Consider the following 23,878-nt stretch of genomic DNA (forward strand, 5'->3'; position numbering starts at 1 on the left):
GCAGGCGGAATTGATCTCGGGTGTGCCGTTTCATTAAAATTTATTTCTTGCTTGCATAATTTCGACAGAAAACTTATCGAAAAGTGTTTTGCTTTTTTGTTATTTTTGTTACATTTTAGAGAACGTTCTATCACCCTAAAAAGGCTCTTAGACATTTTTTATATTAAAAGTAATTTGGAACTACAGGACGCTGCAGATGGCAGAACGGCATATGACAGAACGATACTATGACAAATTAAAATTTTACGTGTTCGATAGGGTTGGACCACGTAGACGTACTTAAAAGTGCTTTTGATCATTTCTGGCTGCCGATTACGAAGGGATAGTGGCTTATGACTTACTAAAACTGCTGAACCAGGAGAGCGGTCGACTTGTGTACGTGAAAACATTTTAGGTCGAGATGTTGTCGCGTTGCAGAATGTTGTTTGTATGTGGTGAAGAACTTCGATGTAACCATTCTATTTGTATCTGTGGACGTCGAACAGTAAGCAGCTACATAGTCCCTGTTCTACAATACAAGCCACAGTTTCTGGATTGTAGAATAGATTTGGGCGGAATGCTAATTGCAAGCAAAATAAGAAGCATGCGTTCACCGAATACTGAACGTGGCCTTTACAAACTACATTAGGTGCCAAGTTTGATGGACGCACTCGTCCGTGACTTCTGTACGTAACAGTCGCGGAATCTTTCAACCTGTTCTGTGTTAGTTCTGTGCTTACTATAAAGTCAGAAATTCAAACTGCAAAGGGCCACGAGATTCGCTGTGGAACCTAGACACGACCTTGGAGCAGCAGAACGTTCTAAGCCCGTGGGGAGCTCACCAGCACTTTGAATTTTTCTGGGATCTGCTACCTGCACTCGCATGTCAGGCCATGAGCCCGGCTAACATATCCAGCTTTTTTTTAATCAGCTTGTTTTTCTCGTCAAAGACCCTTAATTTCAGCAGCTTGGCCCGAAGAAAAAAAAAATTGGTCCGAACTGTGTTTTTCAACGAAAAAACTTGACTCGCCATCCCCGCCCTCTGAAGGTGGATGTCCAGTGAGCTGTTGCAAAGCCACACCACCTGCTGATGGTTGTATAGAAAGTTTTACTTTAGAGTAATGGTAGTGACAATCGCTTTGTGGTCACTGTGGTTCCTCGGGAACTCTAACTCGTCGTGGCCTACCCAGAGCAGTGCTTCAACGGGAGTGTCTACGAGAGCTGCAATCAGTGCATGGGAATGCCCTTATGAAATTCTTGCTCGCTAGTCATCAAATATGGGGGTTGCGATGCTTGTTTCGTGCTTGTTTTTTTTTATTGAAACTAGTGCTGTTCTGTATGTTGTATGCATGATTTCAAAGAACTTGTGCACGTTTAGCTTCACTTTGCTGAGTGCTTGAAGCCTGCCTTATTCAACCCCGCCGCGGGTCGGCACGGCATTGCACTACCTCCGGGAGCGGCCCACTTTTCTGCTAACGGAAGCGGACACAAAAAATGCCGACCAACTATAGGCTAACACCTTCGCTGTAAAATTAGGTTTATAATGTTATGAACTAGAATGAAGCCATGACGCTAAAGACTGAAGAAAGGAAAGCATGGGATTTTCTAAAGGACGCACCTTGCCCATTGATGGGTCCGTGTAGAAAACCCATAGTTGTCGTGAAGAGTTAAGAAATGAAAGAAGAAAGAGTAAGCGAAAGACGAGAAATAACCCTAATCAAGGCATTTCACCGGGAATGCCACGGGGGTTGCCTTTTATTCATCTTTACTAAACGTTTTCTATCTCTCTCTTTGTCACTGGTAGATACCTCTTGTCTGCTATCCGTGGCGCAATTGCCATGTATAAGTTCTGAAACAGCTAGGAAAATCATTCTTCATATCGCGACTTGAAAGCCTATTACGTACCAGAAGGCTTTGCCGGTGCTTTCTAATGAATAATTCTTGTGTTGTGCAGCGTCTCAGCGCAGTCTACCTTACATATACTTGATGAGTCACTCCGCCATTTTGGCTATTTTCCTGGACAGAACTTTAAGCTTTTTGTAACCACTATGATTGGAAAATATGCCACCTGTATTCGCGTTTCGCTTGGATTGCGTTACCTCAATCTTCTAGCTTCAAATAAAAAAAATATATTCAAAGTAAATTTATTATGAATACTAGCTTCTCACTCCATATCAACGTTAGCGCTATTATATCTTTATGTAAATGAAATAGCATGCAGACATCGAGCGAATGACAAAACCTTTAACGAGAATATTGCCGAATGGCGACTGAACAAGCCGGAAAAAATCTTGCTAAATGAATTTATTCATGTGGTAATCGTCTTGAAGGAAAGCGTCGCGCTCAGTTTTTTCTGCAATATGTGGCATCCTCTACAACTGCATGCTTTTGAAAATAGCAATGAACGGTAAAAAATGCATATTCCTAATCCGGAAACAGGTGTAAGAATTACTGTTCGCAATGTGTAAGCAGAAGTGTCAGTGTCAGATGCAGTGATGATGATAATTACGATATAATCGTTGTGGTCTCCCCAGAGATCTCACATTGTACGCTTAACGTGTGTGCGCTACGCAGTATACTTTCTATAGGGGCCCGATAGTCAAAAGTCTGTTGAGGCAGAAAATGGAACCCGGGATGGAAAAGAAGCGGGACGTCTACCTTATCCTCTTCACAATTGTCCTATGCACTGTCGCTTTGTATGCGCTCTTGAGAGGTGCAGCCACGTATTCTTGTCCAGCTATGTGAGCCGTATGCAGGGCTCAATCCTACTCTTGCCCATTTTTTTCTTTCTTACAAAAGAAAAAAATCGGCAGAGACATTTAAGACGGTACACGTGGGAATGCGAAAGCATTTTAGTTTAGTCTCTTTGATGAAATGTATTCTTTTCCGTGTGTTCCTCGTACGCGCAAGCTCTCGCCTGCGTTCTAACTACACCTCGGTAACGGTGCACGATATATATATATATATATATATATATATATATATACTCTGTGGCCTTGTTAAGGCCAAATCAAAATGCGCCAAGCTTTTTAACGCGATCGCTTGCCCACAGGAGTTCATAATTTGAGGGACCACTCAGCGGCGTTGAATTGGACATCAATGCTTTTTATTTTACACACCCATTTTATACACTCATGGCGTGTGCACTAGACCGCACCATTAGCGCCACATCACGTGTGCAATGACGCACGCACTAGCCACACCTTTGGTCAACGAGAACCTCGGAGGCCTGAGTTCAAATCCCACCCAGACCAAGATTTGCCAAATCTGCTTTTCAAAGCCATTGATTTATTTTGTTTACTAGAATCTCCCTGAGGAATGTGACGTCATCCGAGCACTTTGTCGTGTTTTTACTCTGTGCGCCGTCGGCCATTCTTGGCATGATCGCTCGGCGACGCCGACGGCTTTTCGCGTAATTGTGATTATAATGCTGTCGCATTAAAGAACAACATATGTATTGAACATAAGTGTGGTTAGCTGTTGCGTGTTCGCATACATGCTAGTCTGCGGAAGAAGCGACGCAGCCCTAGAAGAAGGTGGGTGAGAAATGAAGTGAATAAAAAAGGAAACGTGTCATTTTGTCTTTAGAAAAAGAATTAACATGGTGAACCCATATCACTAAGCATAGTTTTGCCCCTTATCAAGATTCTTAACATATTAAGTCATACTTTCAAGCTCTGAGGCAAAGCTTTCACAGTGGGCCAGCCGCTAACATACATGAAAACAAGGAGTTGATGGTTTTACGCGGTTATCAGGGTCGAGATCAGACCTGAAGACATTTTATAACGGTCTCGAAGTCAAAGCGGGCGGAGCATAATAGTAACACAAATACAAAGAAAGTTATAGGCAACAAATGATACAATACCAAAAAGCAACCAAAACCTAAGCTACATATTAGTGCCAGAGTATTGGTCGAGCATTTCCACGCGATGCGTATAGTAGCTGCGTGATTTGGCCGTGCCTTTAAGATGTGCGTTGAAGCTGAATGCCATTCAGTGAAAGCACGGTGCCACACCTGTGCCAAAATAATACAGTTTCGCCACTAAATAAAAAAAAATATGCTCGTGTTGGTGACGTTTAGTCCTCGAAGTAAATGCCCTTGAAATAAATGGCTTCTCAAACGGAACAAATGTACACACAAGAATGTTTAATAACTCATCTACTTTGATTGACCTCTTTGGGACAAACCTTGATGATTCAGGTATATTGTCAGCTAGGTGTAGTAAGCGCACGTGTCAATGACCACCTGCCCTAATTTCTGATCGCCAATCATAATGCGTGCACAACTGCGAATAAAGACAGTACTGACATGGTCGTAAGGGATAATAATGAATACAGTTTATCCGCAACTGTCAACAATTGATTGGTTCCAGGTTGATTGCATCGAAGATCCTGAAATAGCTAATGATTGTTTCTTTTGTATGTTGAGATCTGTTTATGTGAAATGTTTTTTTTTATACAGAACTCTAAAACCTTACCACAATAAAAAAAAACATGGATAACGAAGAACTGCAGGAAAGAGATACGCAAAAAATTATTAAAAGTCTTCATAACTACAAAGAGCGCGGCATCTATTAAAAATGTTAAATTAAAAACAAATAAGATCAACAACCTATTATGGAGCGAATAAAGAAAATATTTCAACAACATTTTTAACTGCGAGGTAACTTAAAAATGAGACCTAGCGTGGAAGCGACTGAATAGGTTCCTTGGGCGCCACGGAAACTAGGCGAATACATTAACAGAGATTTGAATAGACGGAAATAAAATTTCAGACGTGTACTTTGCAAATATTTATAATAATTATTTCGTGCCCCTCACAAATCGGGCGCGTGATTCAAAGTGCAGACAATTCCTGGGTCACAGGCAGAAGGAAAGTGCTTTCCTGGTTCCGACGCCTGTAGACGAAATAATTAGTCTATTTAGATTCATAACAAACAGTAACTGCTGAGACGTTGATGGATTTCAAATCCGTCCCATTAAATATGTCTTTGACATAATTGCCCCTGTACTGGAATACGTCTTTAGTGCTATCCTCGCTCACGGAGTTTTTCCAAAAACTTTACAGGTTGCTAAAGTAGTAGTTCTACACAAAGGTGGAGATAAGAACGTGCTTTCCCATTACAGACCTATATCCATCTTGCCAGTATTTTTGAAAGGTTTAGAAAAATTATTTCATATTCGTATGACTTATTTCTTAACAAGCACAACATAATAACCCCATCGGAGTTTGATTTTCAGAAAGGTCTTTCGACAGAGCATGCTCTTTTGACACAAAAGGGACCAATACTGGACGCCTTTGAACGCGAGCTGTGTGCACTGGCCATCTATTTTGATTACTCCAAAGCATTCGACCTTATTAACCACATCACTACAACCGAAGTTCTCAGCCACTAGCGCTTCCATGGTGTGTCTTTAGAATTAATGCGATCTTGATTTCATTACCGCCAGCAGAAAGTAGTTGTCAGCAACTATTCTTCTGAATTAAGAGCTATAACATCAGGAGTGCCACAAGGAAGCATCCTGGGACGTCTATTGTTTTGCTGATAGGTTGATGGCATAGTTAACATTGATAACTCCGCTAAGTTTGTTATCTACGCTAATGGCAGTGCTATACTAATTACAGCGAGAAACCCAAGTGATGCACTTCATAAAGCAAACCAAGTACTTATGAAATTATTATTCTGGTCTACTGCAAAGTACCTTGTTGTAAATGCGACCAAAACAAAAGCTGTTCATTTTAGATCCAGGAATTCTAAAGTTGATAAAGAGCTGTACTGAAGTTTGAAAATATATATGTTGAACTAGTACGTATAGTTAAGTGCTCAGGAATTCTTTTCGAAGAGCACATGCATGGGATACTCACGTAGAAGCTACAGCAACTAAATTATCTCGAGTCGCCGGCATACTTTCTAAACTACGTTATTCAATCTCAGTAAGTGTGAAGCTTCTTATTTATAACTCCCTATTTATGTCAATTTTGAGTTACTGCTACCTAGTATGGAGTACTACAACTGTGTCCAACATTAAAAAAATTGCACATAATAAAAAAGGCTGTTCGAGCGATCGCGAGTGCTTCACATAAAAGCCATTCAGAGCCACCCTTCAGAGAGTTGCATTTAGTTTCCCTTCCTTACCTTTACGAGCGTACACTCATAAGGCGCTATGAAATAGAACTCAGGAAAAAAATACAATTTGCTCCAGACTATTGCCTGTTTGACTCATAAATAAAATACACGCGACACTCGATTTCATCAATTGTGGGAAAGCCCCGTTGCAGAACCCACTATGCTGATCAAAGATTGTGCATAGAGCTACCACATGTGCTAAATAAATAACTTATGTTGCGTAGGCAACATATTGGTCATTTTTCTTTTTTTACATCCTGTTTTTGGCATGTTGTGTACAATAAGTATGGATTTTTTGGGCATTTTTTATTACTCTTGCAATATGCTTAGCTTGTCGAATCATTTCCTTATATTGTACACGCTACTCCGCTCTTATTGCGTCGTGACTAAATCTTTGTATATTGTTATATTCTCTCTTTTTCTTCCTTTTCTTTTTCCTAAATTGCGCTTGTACGACACGTCAACTTGGGAATATGTTTGTTTAATACATTCATACGTGCACTACTAATTTTATATTTTGCACTGTTGTACTGTTGTCTGCCAAATGTTGCTTTCAAGCCCATTTTCGAGGCTTTTTGTCTACTGCCCACAACATCATTTTCTTCTGATGTTGAAAGTAAAATTGAATTGAATTGAATTGAATTTCAAGTCGTTGACAGGAGGCCTCGGAACACCGCGTATATACGTCGAGGAAGCCTTGACCAGTCGTGTAATCAATACTTTAAAAACCGAAGTGCTGCTTCACTAGAAAGCAATAACGAACGGGTGTGAAGTCAAAGACGACACCGAAGACAGGATGCACTGACTGTCAACAACTTGGTAGCTCTGCACTTCCTTCTCTTTAGCGAGTTTCTGTTACGCTGCAATAACTCGTGAAACGAACATTTACCTGGGCTCGTATGTAGAGGAAGAAAAGATGGCTCCCAAGTGTCCTGTTCACAGTGATGAAGCCCGAGTGAGCAGTGACGTTCGCCTCGTCTTTGAATAGCTTCACTCTGCTTATGGTTCTGGCCTCGTCACTGTTGTTTTCTTCTATAAAGGGCGTCAAGAACAGTGGCCCGGAACCTGTGGAGCTAATGAAAATTGCAATTACTAGGGAGAACAGCTAGCAAAGAGACAGACTATCGGGTTGCTAGTCTCGTACACGGTGGTTTAGATGCACACATTTTGTTTGTTCCCTGGAAAATCTAGCAGAAAATCTTTGTACGGGTTCAAGAGTGCCGTATTCCAGTAGGAGTAAGGTGAGGAGACAGACGGGTTTAGCTTCATTTGTGCTGCAATATATTGTAACTCAATGGGGTGGCAATGCGTGCTAATGCGGAAAGGCGTGATGGTTTAGTGGTGCAAACTTTTCGTTGCTAGAAATGTATCGTTTCTAGAGTCAGTGTTATACTGAAATGTTAAGTGAAGAATTATTATGCACGTAAAACGAGGCGTTTTCTCTTGTCATATGCTTAGGCAGCCAGCAATAAAAGAAAATACACACATTCCTAGCTGCTGATTGAAGTTTATTCATATTTCAGTATGTAGTGCAGGATACTGGTTAAACGCAGCAAAAACAGTTCTTTGCTTGCACTGTGCCTGCAGTTGCATTCTCGCTAGCACTCTGCTAAGCGAGTTTAGAAGTTTAACAATTATTGCCACAACCTTTAAATGCAAATGGACAATTCAGTATACCAGGATTTGATTAAAAGCGCACATCAGAATTTTGCTCGCGAATGGGTGGGCGTTCGCTAAATTGAGGACGGCAATGCTTAGAATCTTTTAAGGCAGGCAAAGTGCAAGTAAAACACTCATGGAAAATACTTATGTTTGCAGCGCAATGCCTTTCAAATAGGTATTTGATGTGAAACGCTAGTTGTGTGCGCTGTATGTTAGCGAAAAAAAAACGAGAAAGAAAATGACGAAGACAGTGATAAGAAGAACCACAAACGCAGCTCGTTGTACTAGACATTTAACTTATTAGGTTGTTGCTTTGATCGAATTGGTAATCCAGGATAACACAAAAATTTAGCGGGCCCCCTATTTTTGCTATTATGAATCACCAACTCGAGCGAAAATGCAGCATTTTAGCAAATATGCTTTGTCATGTTGATACACACCCGCCGTTGGGATAGAATCCCGGCCGCGGCTGGCCGCATTTCGATGGTCGGTGAAATGCAAAAAACGCCCGTGTACCGTGTATTAGGTGCAAGTTAAAGAACCCCACGTGGTCAAAATAAATCCGGAAGTTCTGCACTACGGCGTGCCTCATAATCAAATTGTGGTTTTGGCCCGTAAACCCCACTACATTCATTAATTAACGTTGCTACGCACTAATTGATACATTTCGACAGACGCATCAATCTTTACGGTCGTATGCTAAACACAGTTACACTCTCCACAATATATAGTTGCAAGACTTGTGAAATTCGAAATTCGAAAAGTTTGAGAAATTCGTTTCAATGAAAAAAAAAACAACTAATTTTGTCTTTGAAGTACGATTGCGCTCACCACTGAATAAACTCCAGGGCCAATGCGAAGGCTACGATTATCCAGACTTCTGCGCGCTTCATGTCGTTTGGCCGAAGCGATGGCCGTTGCCCTGTCGTGGCCAGTACTGCCAGCTGAGTGTGCCTCGGCACTGGGTTGTGAGCTACTACGTAACGCAGCGCGAAGCGCAAGCAGTTTCTGACGTCGCCGTATATGACAAATTGCGGTGCCTGTTTTCTATCTTTAGAGCCTTTACGTTTCCCATCTTTCTTTTGCCCTCATGGCTATACGGTCTCGGAAACCGTAGTTGCTTTTATACTCAATTACTGCCTCGTTTACAACACGTGAGCTTCACGGGCATGTTTTTGTGCGGAACAGCTGCTTCAGTCACTTTAAACAACCGCTACGCCGCGTCCATGGCGCAGGAGGTCAGTGGACTCGGCCCGTACGTCTCTCCAGTATTCCTCTAAAGGAAGAATGTTCGAAGCTTAGCTCTGAAAAAACTTGCTTTCAGACGACCGCAACGGAAATGCCGTTTCCGTTTATATGTGACAAAAAAGCAATGTTTCTGAAAACCCCAAGCTTTAGGTGGATGCGAGCTGTTGTGTGGAGGGGTAGATGCGAATAATTGCGGTTTTCTAACCGCCCTGCTAACATTCCAGTGAACCCGACCGCGCATCGAGTTAACTAACGCTGCGAATACTACGTATTCTTGTTTTGCTTTAGCGCAACTCAGTTGCAGACTGTCATCAGTAGCAGACTGTCATCAGATCATCTTCTCCTTCATGTGAATACTTTATCTATAAGCGAATGGTTCACCGAATTGCGTCAGGACTGATTCATCCGCGAACTCTTGCATTGCGGCAATCCTCCTTGAGCATTTTCTTCTTGCGTACGTTGAATCTTAGTTCTTGAGTCAAACTCAAACTGAGTTGCGCTAAAGCAAAACAAGAATACGATGCACCAACTTGCCCAATCTGCAGTACTTCTGAATACTACGTCTTTGTAAAATAACAAAGCTTGTGGAATGTCTCGCCCAGTTTGATAACTGTTACGCCAAAGCACACGTTTGCAAACCTCCTGTCAAAAAGAAAAACATGTAGAAGAAAACATCCGTCGTGCGAAATTGCCAGTAAATAAATACGAAACAGAGAGATTGACCAGAGGCGGAAATCCGGAAACGCTACCCTAGGGAACTGGTACGTGGAAAGATAAGAATGTATAGAGAACAGACACATCATCACATCATGTCAGGAGAACCGCGCTCTTCACAGCATAGGATGACGTTCAGCCAAATGACCACCAATAAGGCTAAAGCTCATTGTGCAGGTTTGTTTATGGCTTATGAGGCTGAGACTTCAAAAGGTTTGCTCTAACGATGGCCTGTGATCAATGCAAGTTATAGCAGCGATTTTCTCTGTACACTGTACTGAGGATAGTCACACAAAACGACTTCTAGGGTATCCTCGCGACCACAGTTATCACATGTAGCTTTGTTGGCCATTCCGATATGAAAGGCAAAATGCACCGTAAAAGTTACTCCTGGCACAGCCAAAAAAATAGGGTAGCCTCGCGTTGGCCGAGTTCAGATGGTCCAGATGCAAGGCGAGATGGCGCGAAGAGATACCTTCGTTGTTTTGAAAATTGGGGCGTTTCATACGAATAAACTGACGTGTCGTGTAATCACGCTAAGTTTTCAAGCGGAATCTATATGCGAAACAGGTTCATAGCATACCTGCAGCCTTAATCGCACGATAGCGACGCCAGCATGACGATCCTAATGATGACTCCGCACCATGGCTAACCTGTCAGTAAACCGGAATGAAATGCACGGTGAAAATTGCGTGCTTCTGGTGCCTCTGACTTATCCGCATTCTTCACACTGACGAAATAGCTGCATCTGTAATATACACGGCGGCATGACAACGACATGACAGCTCTCTCGATCCTAAGGTGGTCGAATGGAGTTTTGTATCGACTTCTGCGTAGGAAATGAGTCAAACATTGTGGTGATACTCGCAACAGGCGCCACGAAGCGTGGATAAAGTACACCCTTGACAGGTGTGACATTGTACTGTGTGTGAACCGACGGTTATCATAAGACCACATTGCCATTCTATTTTGATTTTTATACGGGAGACAGGGCTTCACAATCACGTGTAGCAGAATATTTCATGCTGAGTGGCAAACTAATTCACGTGCGCACACAAGATAGTTTCTTTTATGATGTAGCAAAACAATATTCTTTCGCCCCTATAAAAGCATTAGTAAGGCAAGTTTTCCTTTTTATGTTTTTCGCGGACATGCCATGGAGATTCAGTATTCCTTGTAGCAGACTGTCATCAGATCATCTTCTCCTTCATGTGAATATTTTATCTATAAGCGAATGGTTCACCGAATTGCGTCAGGACTGATTCATCCGCGAACTCTTGCATTGCGGCAATCCTCCTTGAGCATTTTCTTCTTGCGTGCGTTGAATCTTACTTCTTGCTCGGTATTCCATCTTTAGTTTTGCCTCACGTTGATTGGGGCAACTGTATTGCCTGCCAATTATTTATAATCTGTTATTTCCGTGCATACACATTGTTGTAGACGAACAGGTACCGTACGCCGTGTTCTACATTTCGAAGTTCGCTGTTGTGATGACCTACTGAACTGAGTGTCCAAACCAAAACCGAATGAGGAGTGAGGGTGCTTGTGCGACGCTGTTCCACATAATGATGGCTTGTACAGTAGAAAAATTCTTAAACACAAGGAGGTGAAAGGCATCACGTGCTATGCCCTTAATGACATCCTCGACTTTATCAGCTTCGGACATTCTCGAATCCACTTTATACGGCACAGAGCGAGCACATCCTGGATGTACGTGAGGTAGGACTCAGTGCACGTCTGGACACGCGAAGCGAGGCTTTTTTCTTTTTTTGCGGCGCGCTGTAGCCCAACAGGCTTGCCAAACAAATCCTTGAACTTCTGTTTACAAATGTCCCATGTGGTATGTACCTTCTCGTGGGTCTGAACCCAGACGCGTGCTGTTCCCGCGAGAAAGAATATCAAATTATAGCTCGCATGATGGTCTCGTTCCAGTGGTTGCTCGCGCTCACCCGCTCACGAAGTTGAAGCAAATTTTCAACATCAGTGTTGTCGGTGCCGGAAAAGGTTCCCGGGTCGCTCGATTGTGACAGAATGACCGTTGGCGTGGGGGCCGACGAAGCCCCAAGCATCCTCGCCTTGAGCTGGCATGTATAGATGCAGCCAAGGAGCGCCCGCTGCGTAAATCCGTCTTGTGCTTGAGCCCGCAAACTCCACTATAAATGTTACGGGGAAAAAGAAGTAAGGAATATATTTACAGTGTATTTACAAGACTGGCAGCGGCTGGCAAGATCATCGTTAGCTCGCGAAGTTCAGAGCGTCGTCGTCTTCGAAGTCATCTGAAAACATCTTCATCGGTTTGTCACAATATGATCGTCTACAACGTGGTTGTCGTCATGCTTCTTTCATCACACACAGGTACGCTCGCGGTATGCACACAACTCAATTTACAGAAACACGTTTTTCAACCTGGCATTGTCTTGAGGAACTTCAAACAGTGCTGGATGGCAAGGTATCTGCAAAATGCTTCGCATAAGATACATTGCTGAAGTGTGTGAAATCCGCACTATTTTTCAAGAGTTTTGGCGCTATCAGTGTTCCGTTTGTGTATACCGCAGGCAAATACCAAATTTAAGTAGGAGACACTCGTGCGAATATTATGTAACGTGTTCGCCATCCACACTAGTTTGTAGATTACGGTGTCCGGGTATTAAGCGGCCCAGTTACGCAGAGCCATCCTTTCCGAGCCCTCGCCGTAGCTACCAGCGCACAATAAACGGTCTTTGCTGACCAATTCTGTCTAATGATAAGCACACCAAGGGCTTCGATCACTTGCAGCAGTTTGTAAGTAGCACTTTCAGACCACAAAGGGCATGCATGTTTTTGGTCAGAACTCCCCCAACTTGATTGTTAGTTTACTTTAGACGAGTGGACATGCCGTACATAGTCAACTGCAGGCACGGTAATTTTCAGGGCGCATATTCGAAACGTTGTCCAACTGCCTTCACACCATCTTTTTTCCTTACCTGCAGAGAGGCCACACACAACTTTCAGTCGTATAATTGCGGTCAATCGCACCTCGTTTTCATCAAACTGTACGCCTGCATCACGACCGTACTCGCCTTTCTGCCACCTGCAAAAACCACAAGTACGCCTCACCATCCCGGGAATCAGGAAGACAAAGAATGTGCCCTCGTTTCTCCTCAAACAGACCGCAGTGCGCCTTGTAAATGAAGTGCACAGTTGCCGATTGCATATTTACACCGGTGGCTCAATCACACTCAAACGATCACTGGCCGTGGTAGTTATTCCTGCGAAATCCGTCAGAATCCTGCTAAAAATGTCGCATGTAACATCAACGACAGTAGCTGAACTCTTAGTCCTCCGTGCAACTCTTGTTTTCATTCAGGAGGATCTACCCCATCCAAGGCCAATCTTGTGTGATTCCAGGGCATTCCTCCAGACTTTCCGCACTATGTCATGTATCGCATGAGCAGCATATCGAGGAAGTTAGAGAAGTTCAACATCCAGAAGTTGAGGAAAGAAACGAGATAATAGTTTGCTGATTCCGTAGTCACTACGGCATCTATTGAAATGATCTAGCGGACACAGCTGCCCGATCTGTCCATGACGGCGAGAACTGCGTTGCTATTGTCTTTGGAGAGCCGACGCAGCGAAAAATCGTTGCATGCTTGTGCGTAACCTAATAACTAATAATTATTAATTCATGCTTTCTTTAAAGTACTAAATGGAGTACACGCGTCCTCAATTCAATGTTCTAAGCTGCCGCCATGGTTGCTGAGCGACGTTGGCGTTGTGCTGCTAAGCAAGAGGTCGCAGGATCAAATACCGGCCGTGGCGGCTGCATTTCGATGGGGGTGAAATGAGAGAACGCCCGTGAAGCATGCATTGGGTGCACGTTAAAGAACCTCAGGTGATCAAAATATAATTCAGAGTCCACCACGACGGTGTGCCTCGTAATCAGATCGTGGTTTTGGCACGTAAAACTCCACAATTTCCCAGGCTGAGCTGGATGCGGATATAAAAACTATTAGGAAAGGTCAAACGACTACTGAGGCAAAAGTTAAAGACATGCAAAAGGAGATAGAGGATATGGAGCAGAAAACACCAAAGTTAGGCAATTACGGCCTAAGAACTTTGTGCAGCCCACTTTTTATTTCAGCTCACAATCAAAAACACTTTTGTTGAACTCGAAGACAAGTCATGACGCGAAAATTAATCTTAAGGGCTGCGTGATTCTAAAGAAACATGGCAAATAACTGAATCAAGGTTAACGACGGCAACAACAGGAGTGCTTGATACTTTTTATGCGGAGTCCATTGATCGGGCACACCACCTAGGCTCGTTCGACCAGAACATGTGCCGGCCAGTCATAGTCATTTTCTAGCTTTATTGAAAAAGAAGTACATGCCTTCATCAACCAACTCGAATGTAGAAACATTGTTCTGGGTCAAGATTTCCCGGTCACGCCACGCACATGTCGTAAAAATCTAATCGAATTGACTAACAGCAAACCTGACTCAATTTTTTTAACTAAAGTACCAGTTATTTCTTAATAGCAAATGCTTCGTTTAAAACCCCAATCTTGCTTCCGTCCAGAAACTAGAAACACGATGTGCTAGTGGCGATGCTCGTACAGGTAGAAACCAACGTGTGTCATCACTGGAAAGAGAGAGAGGAGTGGTGGCCTCATACTGCAATCACTACCATCTCAAGTTTCTGTTGTTTTTAACGCGAGAGGTCTTTTCAATAAATGTAACAGCTTAGCATCCGCAATTGACACGTGCGGTGCCAAAATAATTGCCCTAACTGAAACGTGGCTGTGTGCGCATGTGCGTGGTGATGCAGCTTGCTGTTTACCGCTGTGATCGTTCTTCTTCTTCTTTCTGGGGTTTTGCGCGCCAAAACCAGCTCTGATTATGAGGCACGCCGTAGTGGAGGGCTCCGGATTAATTTTGACCACCTGGGGTTCTTTAACGTGCACTACAACGCAAGCACACGGGCGTTTTCGCATTTCGCCTCCATCGAAATGCGGCCGCCGCGGCCGGGATTCGATCCCGCGATCTCGTGCTCAGCAGCGCAACACCTTAGCTGACTGAGCAACCGCGGCGGGTTACCGCTGTGATCGTACCGACTGTCGTGGAGGCAGCGTACTTCTCGCCATTTCAAAAGATATTCCATCTTGACACATTCCTGTCAATACCAATCTTGAAATAATCTGTGTATACTAAAGCTGGATCAAATGATAATCACGAGTGTTATTACATCTGCTATCGTTCACTCTCTTCACTGTCAACATTTGTGAATGAATTCCGCAATGGCATTAATATCATAACGTCGCGTTTTCCTTCATTTTCCGTCTTCTTACTAGGAGACTACAATTTCCCAAATATAATGTGAAGCATCTGACTGCCTGGTTCCGTGCCATCCTCTTCACAAGCTAATGCATTTCTGAAGCGGTGTTCCATTTTTTTTCACTGTTCCTTTTACAACCTGCCAAGCGTGTATTAACGCTGCTAATATACATGACCTAATTTTAGCAACACTGTCTAGCTACTTCTTTTTCCTGCTTGCCAGGCATAAGTTTTGCAGATTTTTTTTACCACTCAATTAAGAGCTCTAAACATACAAACCATATGCGACTAAAATATTTGATTTTGATGTTATTAATATTGACCTTTCGGTTTTCATCCACACTTCGAGACCTTTGATAGTGATTCAATGCAGACTAGCAGGGATATGTTTACAAACAATGTTCATAAAGTTCATGAATGAATGCATTCTGTGCATTATCATCACTTCAAATACACAAGCAGCGTGGTGTACCGCTGACCTGAGACGCTGATCGAAAAAGAAGAAGCGTCTTTGTCACCAAGCGAATTTTTCAGATTGCATCGAACTCTCGGAAGCCTAGAAACTATATAGCATCAATAAATACATATCGGCACTAAAAATTGCGAAATATAAATTTCTGTCACCTACCCTCCGGATACACTAAACAATGAGGTCAAGGAATTCTGTCAAGTAACCAATCCGACACCCAATTCCTCAATAACCTTGTGAAATTCATCCACCGCAGTCGTTCATGTTAACGCGTGGGCTATATTTCTTAATGACATACTCGATAGCCCCTTCACAGCTTTTTTTAATACGCACTTACCAACAGCAAAGCGTGAGGACTACGTTCCAATACCACCAATGTTTGTATATGTTCCTGGCATGACAAACCTAATCGACTTATTACCATATAATTCCTCTCCTGGATGTGACAATGTCAACTGGCAGTTTCTAAAAAGTACTAAGTATGTTTGTTCAATGATATTCACAAATACATTTCAGCAATCAATAAACACATCCGATCTCGCAACGGAATGAAAAAAAATCGCTGTGGCTTAACTCAGTTATGCTTGTGTGTGCGTAGCGAGAGGTACGGTTAATCTTATTGTTTATCTAGGTTCTGTCTACGATTACATCTTTATCGTTTACCTTCGTACGTCTGAGTGATTAGGTTTGGTTGTTACCTCTCGTTAAGTTATGGTTACATTAAAGACTAGACATTTTTAAGCTATAACGCATCTTGTTGTTGCTCAATTGGCACAAAGAGGGCCCGATGGTCGGTGAGGCGGGAGAATAAGGGGTTGTTGTCCAGTGACTCGAACACGTTTCGGGTGCTATCTTCATCTGAATCCACTCGCCTGGCTGCTTCGTATACTTACGATGCTTCTCGAGGCGTGCGGCTCGTTCTTCCTCTGTCTCCTCAGCTCGCTGCCTCCTCTTAGTTTCGTTCCGACGACGAAGCCTGGCTTCTTTCAGTCTCTCCGACTCACTTTCCATATCTGCCGACGAATCCCACCGAGCCGCCCCTTCCATATTTACGATGCAACGCCATCTCCTCCTCTGTTGCAACGCGGTTTCACCGGCTCCTCCTCTGACGTCATGCCAGATGCAAGTGGCGAACGCGTGCAACTCAACTGCGGCGGCGCGTCTCCGCGCCGTGGTAACTCGAGCAGACGACGCCAGATGCGGTGGTTGCTAGGCAACGGCTCAGGTCGCGGTGCGGCCACCGGCCACAGCGAAACGGCGAGAATGCGGCTAGTGTAGCTCTCGCTAGAAAATATGGGAGGTGGTTCCGATCTACAAATGGGGTAACTGAAATTCACCCTTAAGTTGCCACCCCATTTTGTTAACCAGCAAATGTTACAAAATATTTGAACAGGTTATATTACAGCGAAGCTGTAATATGGCTAGTGTTCCATGTATTCTTCGTGTCCGCGCGTCAAGAATAAAAAAAAATATGTGGGGCCTAAATCCGGAGATAGCACATACCGGGCCGCCCCATGGCGGCGGTGAAGCAGGCTGCAAACACTCCGCCCGTAATAATAATCTTAAAAAATAAATGAAATAAATCAAGATGCATTGTTTCAAGTCGACGGGTATACCGGAATCGTTTGTGAACAGCACATAAACTCACGAGGACGCGTTAGCATATTCGCAAAAGACAAAATGTATGTACAACCCACGGCCGCTGGATGCAAGCGCACACGGTGCGGCCTGCCACATGCTCAGAAAACGGTGTCAGAGGGCTTAGTCTTCCGTGCCACCACCGCGGCGCCACCGGAGGGGGACGGATGTTACGAGTGTGCGTAGGATGAAATGCGTGGCGCGCTGCAGTGAGTGCGTCCGTCGTTCCGTCACGCGCAAAATATTCTTTTAAAAGCCACCTAAGTACACATTGGTTCATTACCACTCTTGCTTAATGACAGCTGCAGCTGTTAGGGAATTCTTGGGCTTGCCCTGCATGCCCGAGATGCGACCTCGCTCACCGATCGCTATTGGGAGAAGTAATCCCGGGCACATTTTCCTGGTATCCAATAGAATCTCAGCAAGCGGTTCTAGAGGTGTTCCACTTTGCCTAACAGATCAAAATTATCCATTTGTGTCTTCATATGTTTGACCATTCGGGTTTAATAATTACAATCAGATAAAAAAATACTTCGGAAATTGCAGCTGCTGCTGTTAACATCAAGTATAAGCGAAAACTTATTCATTCCTGCAGCTGCCTCAAACAGGCTGATAGTACATATGATGAAATATCACATACCACAGTCACAAACTAATGCTTCTCATGTGTGTGCGACCATCTCGCAGAAGTGAATTCGCGTCACCTAAAAGAGATTTTTCCGCAAGATAACTTTCATTCCACACAGAATTTCAACAGTTAATATGAAATACGAACAAACGACACCAAGTGAATTTATTGAATGCCAAGTTTGCGCTCTTCCCTGCCCATGTTTCTTCCTTGTCTTTTGCGCTGCACATGTCTTTAAATCAAGCCCATTGACTCGCCTCAGAGTCTCAAGACTTTTCTTGATAGTGATTTTTGTACCAGCTTTAAAAGACGCTCAACCATTGCATTTACGTTGCCAGCCCAGTTGAAGAGCACAGGTGGAAGTAACTTCCTCAAAAGCATTTCAGAAAGTTTCTTGGAATGCTCCGGATCGTTCGCTTCGCACATAAAAGCGGGACATCGGCTGTAGCGCGGCAGCAGAACTGAGAGGAGCAACGTGTATAGCTTTCCGCTCCTTCTCACCTCCCCTGATTTCATTACTCTGCTGACAAAGTTGCACGTGAGCTGGCAGATGCCGATGAGTTCTGGTGTCAGATATTTTAGGTGCCCGCTGTCCAGGCTTTTTATCCACCCATAAACTGTCTCCATCGGATTTGACACTTGCAGGAGTTCCTTTCACTGATGGCACAAGAGCTGTGAAGTTCAAGAAATTAAGAATAATCAATAAACCAATGAGCGGCACTACTTTCGTAAAAGTGAGCCATGAGCCATGAAGGATCGTTTTTTCGCTAGAACAAAGATTGTTTCTGTTTTGCTTAACTAACGTGTCTGACAATACAAAAAAAAACAACTAAGGATGCCAATTGCAACTGACGTGGTTTAACGAACCAGTTCTTTCAGATCGCGTAGCCTTGAAAACATTCGATTCATACCTTTTCATCACAGGCACGGGCGAGGTAGCCGGCCAAAAAGGGAATTGAAGCAATTTCGAGCTCATCTTGCGCCTGTGAGCAGTAGTTCAAGCACTCGAGCTCGCCTGAAGGCTCCCTGGCAACATGTTTGATTTCAACTGGGCAACTAGGAACATCATTGTCTTGTATGGGCAGGCTGACGACAGCATGGGACTCAGAAATAGACGGTGCGTTGCCTGTCTTTTCCGCATGCAGGATCCCGACCTACAGAAAAAAAGTGGACCGTGTTACAGGTTCCCTAGTAATTAATTAGAAGACTTCTAACCTTTAGGCAATTCTCCACGTAAAGATAGCTGCCCGACCATAGACTCTAGGCGTTGCCCCCGTTAAACTGCCTGAGAGAGCTGAAAAATGATTCCAAGGGGTCAATGTTAAATCCCCGAGTCGAAACATACTGCACCCTGGCGACAGTCGATACAGCAGAATGAGTCAGTCAAATTACAACTGAAGCAGGGAGAAATTTAATGCTGACGAGAGAAAACTTATACTTAACATAATCTAGAAGGTATTCTATTACTGCCACTGTAGACCTAGTTGGCAGCAACTTCGCCTCGTAAGTCTCCTTTGTGATCTGCTTTGATCGGCCGCCAGAAAGCTGCAAATCCTCAATATAGTTGATAAAGTCTACCTCCAGCCATAAAACCTCTTAGTCGTCTGTCGCGTAGAAGGGCTCCTCCTGCTGACCACGCAGCTTTAAACCTTCAATGTCGTGAATGGCGTTCCCTTTAGCTACCATTGCCATAAAAAAAAAGAAAAAACGGTGGCGAGGCAGTCCTGGAATTCTACAGCGTCACGATGGCACTTCGGGTTTTCTTGGAGTAATTTTAACGTAGCTATAATAACTTCAGAAAAGATTTGCTTCGCTCTTACACTTCCTGTTTTTCCAAGTTATTTGTTTAAACATAACCACGGGTGAGGAATTTTACAGGCTTCACCAGCAGCTGAGACTATATTTCGAACAGATTTTTCATGCAGACGCCGCCTTCGATTAGCTGATCCCCGTCTAATAGCTCTCTTTCCAGAAAATTGTAGCGGAGAATATTGATCAGATGGTTTTGACCAAAAGAAAGGAAGAGCGGATCACCTACACGCACTGGGTGGGTCACCACGTGGGAAAGCGTGCCGTCGTCGGAAAGGCTCTTAAACACCGAAACATTTGTTTGGGCGTTGTCGGTCCCAACCCACACAATCCGGAAGCCCGCTTCCACATAAGTTTCGTCACCTCTGCTGTGATGTTACTCAGTTGCTCACCCTTCAAACACCGAGTAAAAAAAAAATAGCCAACAGGTATGAGATATGGGGTTGAAAGTCCTCTGAGGATAAAGCACAGAAGGTGGTTGGAAACCCGAGGTGCTGCCATTGCATCTTTCTCTGAGCCAGGTCCTATGTCGACAAGGCTAGAAATGTTGTCCGCTTGACGATTATATACGACTTCTTGTTTTATTGACATTTGGTCGGTAACAAAGGAGCACATTCGCTCCTGCTCCACAACCAAGCCTTCTCCAAATGTTATCCATGGGTGTGTCTGGAGATATTTACACAGAGGATATCACAATTCCGTCTTTCGTTTGTATGGCACAGACATCCCCACAGTCGGTGGCATCGTCCACTTGCGAGTCAAGGGTGTATTGTACTGCCACGGCCGCTGGAGGCAAGCGCCCATGGTGCGGCCTCCCGCGCCAAGCGGCTTGCTATGAGAGATCGTGAGGGGTCGTAGTTGCATATGCGGCCGCTGTTGGGGGCCACGGACCCGGGACGTTGATCAACGCGGTTATCCCGACCTCGTCTGTTGATTTACCCCCGTACTTTTGCAACGTGGTACGACGGGGAAGCTAGAAGAGAGCCCTCAACCGGACGTGACTGTAGCCTTTGTTAGAGCAAGCCTTCCAGAGAACACTATCCCTTAGGATAGCCTCGCTATATGCCGGATTTTGTGAATGACAGTTAACTACTTGATTTTGAATGAACAAAAACGCTTTTTCGCCTTGTTCGCCAACTGTTAATACTGTCGAAAACTGCTGAATTTCTTTACTCTCACCGTACGCTCTCAGGCGCTCGCGCGCTTCATCGTACCCGTCTTGAAGCGCCTGTATCGCCTTTTTTGAGGCGAATAAGTTTCATCTCGAGCCAATGAATAGTCTTCTTTGACTTCTCCATCATGACGTCAATGTCGAGATTGGTTTGCGATGCACCATCCAACAACAGAGCGTTCTGGGCACTATTTTCCGTTGTAGTTTCAGTAGTGAGTTCCATAACGGAACAGTAAATTTCACCTTCCGATTGATTTATCACGCAGAAATCTCCACTGTCACTGTTCACAACTTCCCTTTGTTCATCTGGCAGACTTAGCCACAGAAATTTTCGGGAATTTTTCCTACTTCTTTGTGTATTGCCCCTCCTAATGTAAGCCGGATAATTAGGAAACACTGAACGAACTGCAGTCAGAAGCAAGACCCTATAAATCAACTTCTTTAAAATGCAGGGAACAAACCAGTGATTAATCGTTAGGCTCTCGCTTGCTTACTTTGCCACTGGAACTTTGCCGTGAGATGTTGTGCAGCCACTGTGATCGTCATCCTGCATCTGACGGAGATTAGTGGTAGCGGACGCCTAGATTCTTCTTCGCGTTCCTCGTGCACCGTGGCACACAACAGTTACGCGGCATGGGCAGCACTTCCCAGGAATAATACCCGAGAGCGTACACAAGTTGGCGGCAGGCAAATAAAAGCCGCGCTGCGAAATCGTGGTCCTCCAAATGACTGATCTTGCTGTAGTAGCGTCTGTGACAGCGCCGCCGGTACGCTTTTTCCCGCCTTTACCCGTTCCCACTCCGTGGCGCCCAACAGCGGCCGCGTATGCAACTACAGCCCCTCACGCTCTTTCATAACAAGCCGCCTGGCGCGGCAGGCCGTACCGTGGGCGCTTGCATCCAGCGGCCGTGGTGCAACCATACACCCTTGACTCGCACGTGGACGATGCCACCGACTGTGGGGATGTCTTTGCCATACAAACGAAAGACGGAATTGTGATATCCTCTGTGTATATGTCTCCAGACGCGCACAAGTTTGTTGTGGAGATGTTCATGACCACGCACTTTGCATGGTTTAGCGGCGATGACACTACACCTGTTATGATCGCTGGAGACTTTAATGTGGGCATTTCAAAACCAGACACGAAATGGTTCGCTCAGTTTATGCTAGAAGAGTTTGGTTTGAAGCGCCATACGAAACCATGTCACTAAACTACTCAACAACGGCCCTGTATAGATTTAACTTCGGCCAATATTCTGTCTAAGTTTTAATGGAACCAATCATTGTATATTACAGTAATCACAAAGCTAGCGTCAGTGCAATTACAAAATGATGATAATTAAAACATGTACCCTTGTGTAACTCTGTGTGACGTAATAGAGCTTGGCTGGTCATCCACCTCCACAGGGTGGAATGGCTTCTCAATTTTTTACAAAATACATCTCTTTCCTTAAATCTAACTTGTTCTTCACGACCACACAATATGATAATAGGAAAGCATTCTCATGTGATGTGCAACTATAGTACCTTTTACGCACCATTTGCGTTGCTTTCTTGACTGATCATCTTGCGCCAGCTACATTTTAGATTTTAGCAAGGCGTTTGATAAAGTATGTCACAGACTACTTCGGTGTAAGCTTGGTTTACTAAACTTCCATTGTAACGTTCTAAAAGGGATTGAGTTTTTTCTTACTAACCCTTTGCAATTTGTAACTGTTTATATCCGCAACTCGCAGCCTATCAAAGTAGAATCAGAGCTACAACAATGATTCGTTGTCGGAGCACTTTTAATCCTTTTCTGTATTATACCTTGCACTTGTTCGCTGAAGATTGTGATATATTTCGAGAAATTGATAATGCAACTGACAATACTGCCCTTTAAACTGATTAAAGTGCGGTATCTGGATGGTGCAACACTTTGCTCATGATAATAAATTTTAACGAATGTAAAATTATGCGCTTATCTCAAACCAATACCAAACCATTTCAATACTACCTCAACAGAGCACCTTTAGATGCTGTTCATTTGTATCAATATCTAGGCATTTACATGCCCTATAATTATCGGGTTTTGCGTGCCAGAACCACGATATAATTATAATGGATGCCATAGTGGGGGACTACGGAATAATTTGGACCAGTTGTGGTTCTTTAACGTGCACTTAAATCTACGTACCCGAGTGTTTTCGCATTTCTCCCCCATCGAAATATGACCGCCGTGACCGGGATTAGACCCCGCGACCTCGTGCTTAGCAGCCCAACAACATAGCCACAAAGCAACGACCGCGGGTTCACATGCCTTCTAACCTAACATGGGCAATATAGATAGAGCATATTATTAACAGTTCTAATCGCAGCCTCGGCTGCTTACGCCGTAACTTTTCCAAAGCACTATCTTCTCTTAAGGTAATGCTCTAAAAACGCTATTTCCTTCTAAACCAGAATTCTCGCTAGCAGTTTGGGATCCCCCCTACGAAAACCTAATTACGTTATTAGAGTTAGTGCGAGAAAATTCCGGTCATTTTTTTTCTATTTTCTAACTATAACCAAGCCAATAGTATAAGTTACATGAAAGCTAACCTCTCCCAACCTTCTCTAGCATATCGCCGTAAAGCTGTATGACTATGCTTTTTTTTTCATAAGCTATACCGTCCTACCACCATACTTGATGCCCTAATTACTCGTCCACAATACGTGTCACACCGCATCCGTCGTCAGAACAAATACGAAATTTAATGATGCTACACTAAGTTTTTTTTTTCAGTGCTGTATATACCGAGCATATCCCACGATTGGAACCACCTTCCTGCAGAAATATTGGCCATCTCTACCATCAACGTTTGCGAAGCCTCAGCTAACATTTGCTGTGCAACAATGAGACTCATTGTATTTTATTTATATTGTAAGCACTATTAACGTACTTCGTCCTTTTCATTTGTACATAGCCATCATCACCTTCCCTGTTCTTCTACTTCTTCGCGCATGAGCTGGGGCGTTTGCTTTGTAGTTTGATGTTTTGTACTACCACTCCCCTCATACTACCATATATACGCCAGAGGTTACATGAATAAATACAATTAATAAGCCAACATTGAATAGATGTAATTGATCCGACTTATA

General features: G+C 43.8%; 2 protein-coding genes across 3 annotated transcripts in view; both read right to left on the reverse strand.

Moving 5' to 3' along the window:
* The window catches only part of LOC119431574 (probable serine carboxypeptidase CPVL), a 73,143-nt gene that overhangs the window by 21,258 nt on the left and 28,007 nt on the right, over positions 1–23,878 (reverse strand). The gene's annotated exons all lie outside the window — the stretch shown is intronic.
* LOC119465761 (probable serine carboxypeptidase CPVL) overlaps positions 1–23,878 on the reverse strand; it is a 104,401-nt gene that overhangs the window by 4,746 nt on the left and 75,777 nt on the right. Inside the window, exons 5-6 of the mRNA XM_037726227.2 lie at positions 18,690–18,932; positions 6,997–7,180 (exon numbers count right to left, since the gene is read on the reverse strand). Coding sequence (XP_037582155.2) covers positions 6,997–7,180; positions 18,690–18,754 — 249 coding nt within the window. The 5' untranslated portion in view covers positions 18,755–18,932. The remainder of the gene's footprint in view (positions 1–6,996; positions 7,181–18,689; positions 18,933–23,878) is intronic.

Source organism: Dermacentor silvarum, chromosome 10 (genome assembly GCF_013339745.2).
Source record: "Dermacentor silvarum isolate Dsil-2018 chromosome 10, BIME_Dsil_1.4, whole genome shotgun sequence".
Classification (NCBI taxonomy): domain Eukaryota; kingdom Metazoa; phylum Arthropoda; class Arachnida; order Ixodida; family Ixodidae; genus Dermacentor; species Dermacentor silvarum.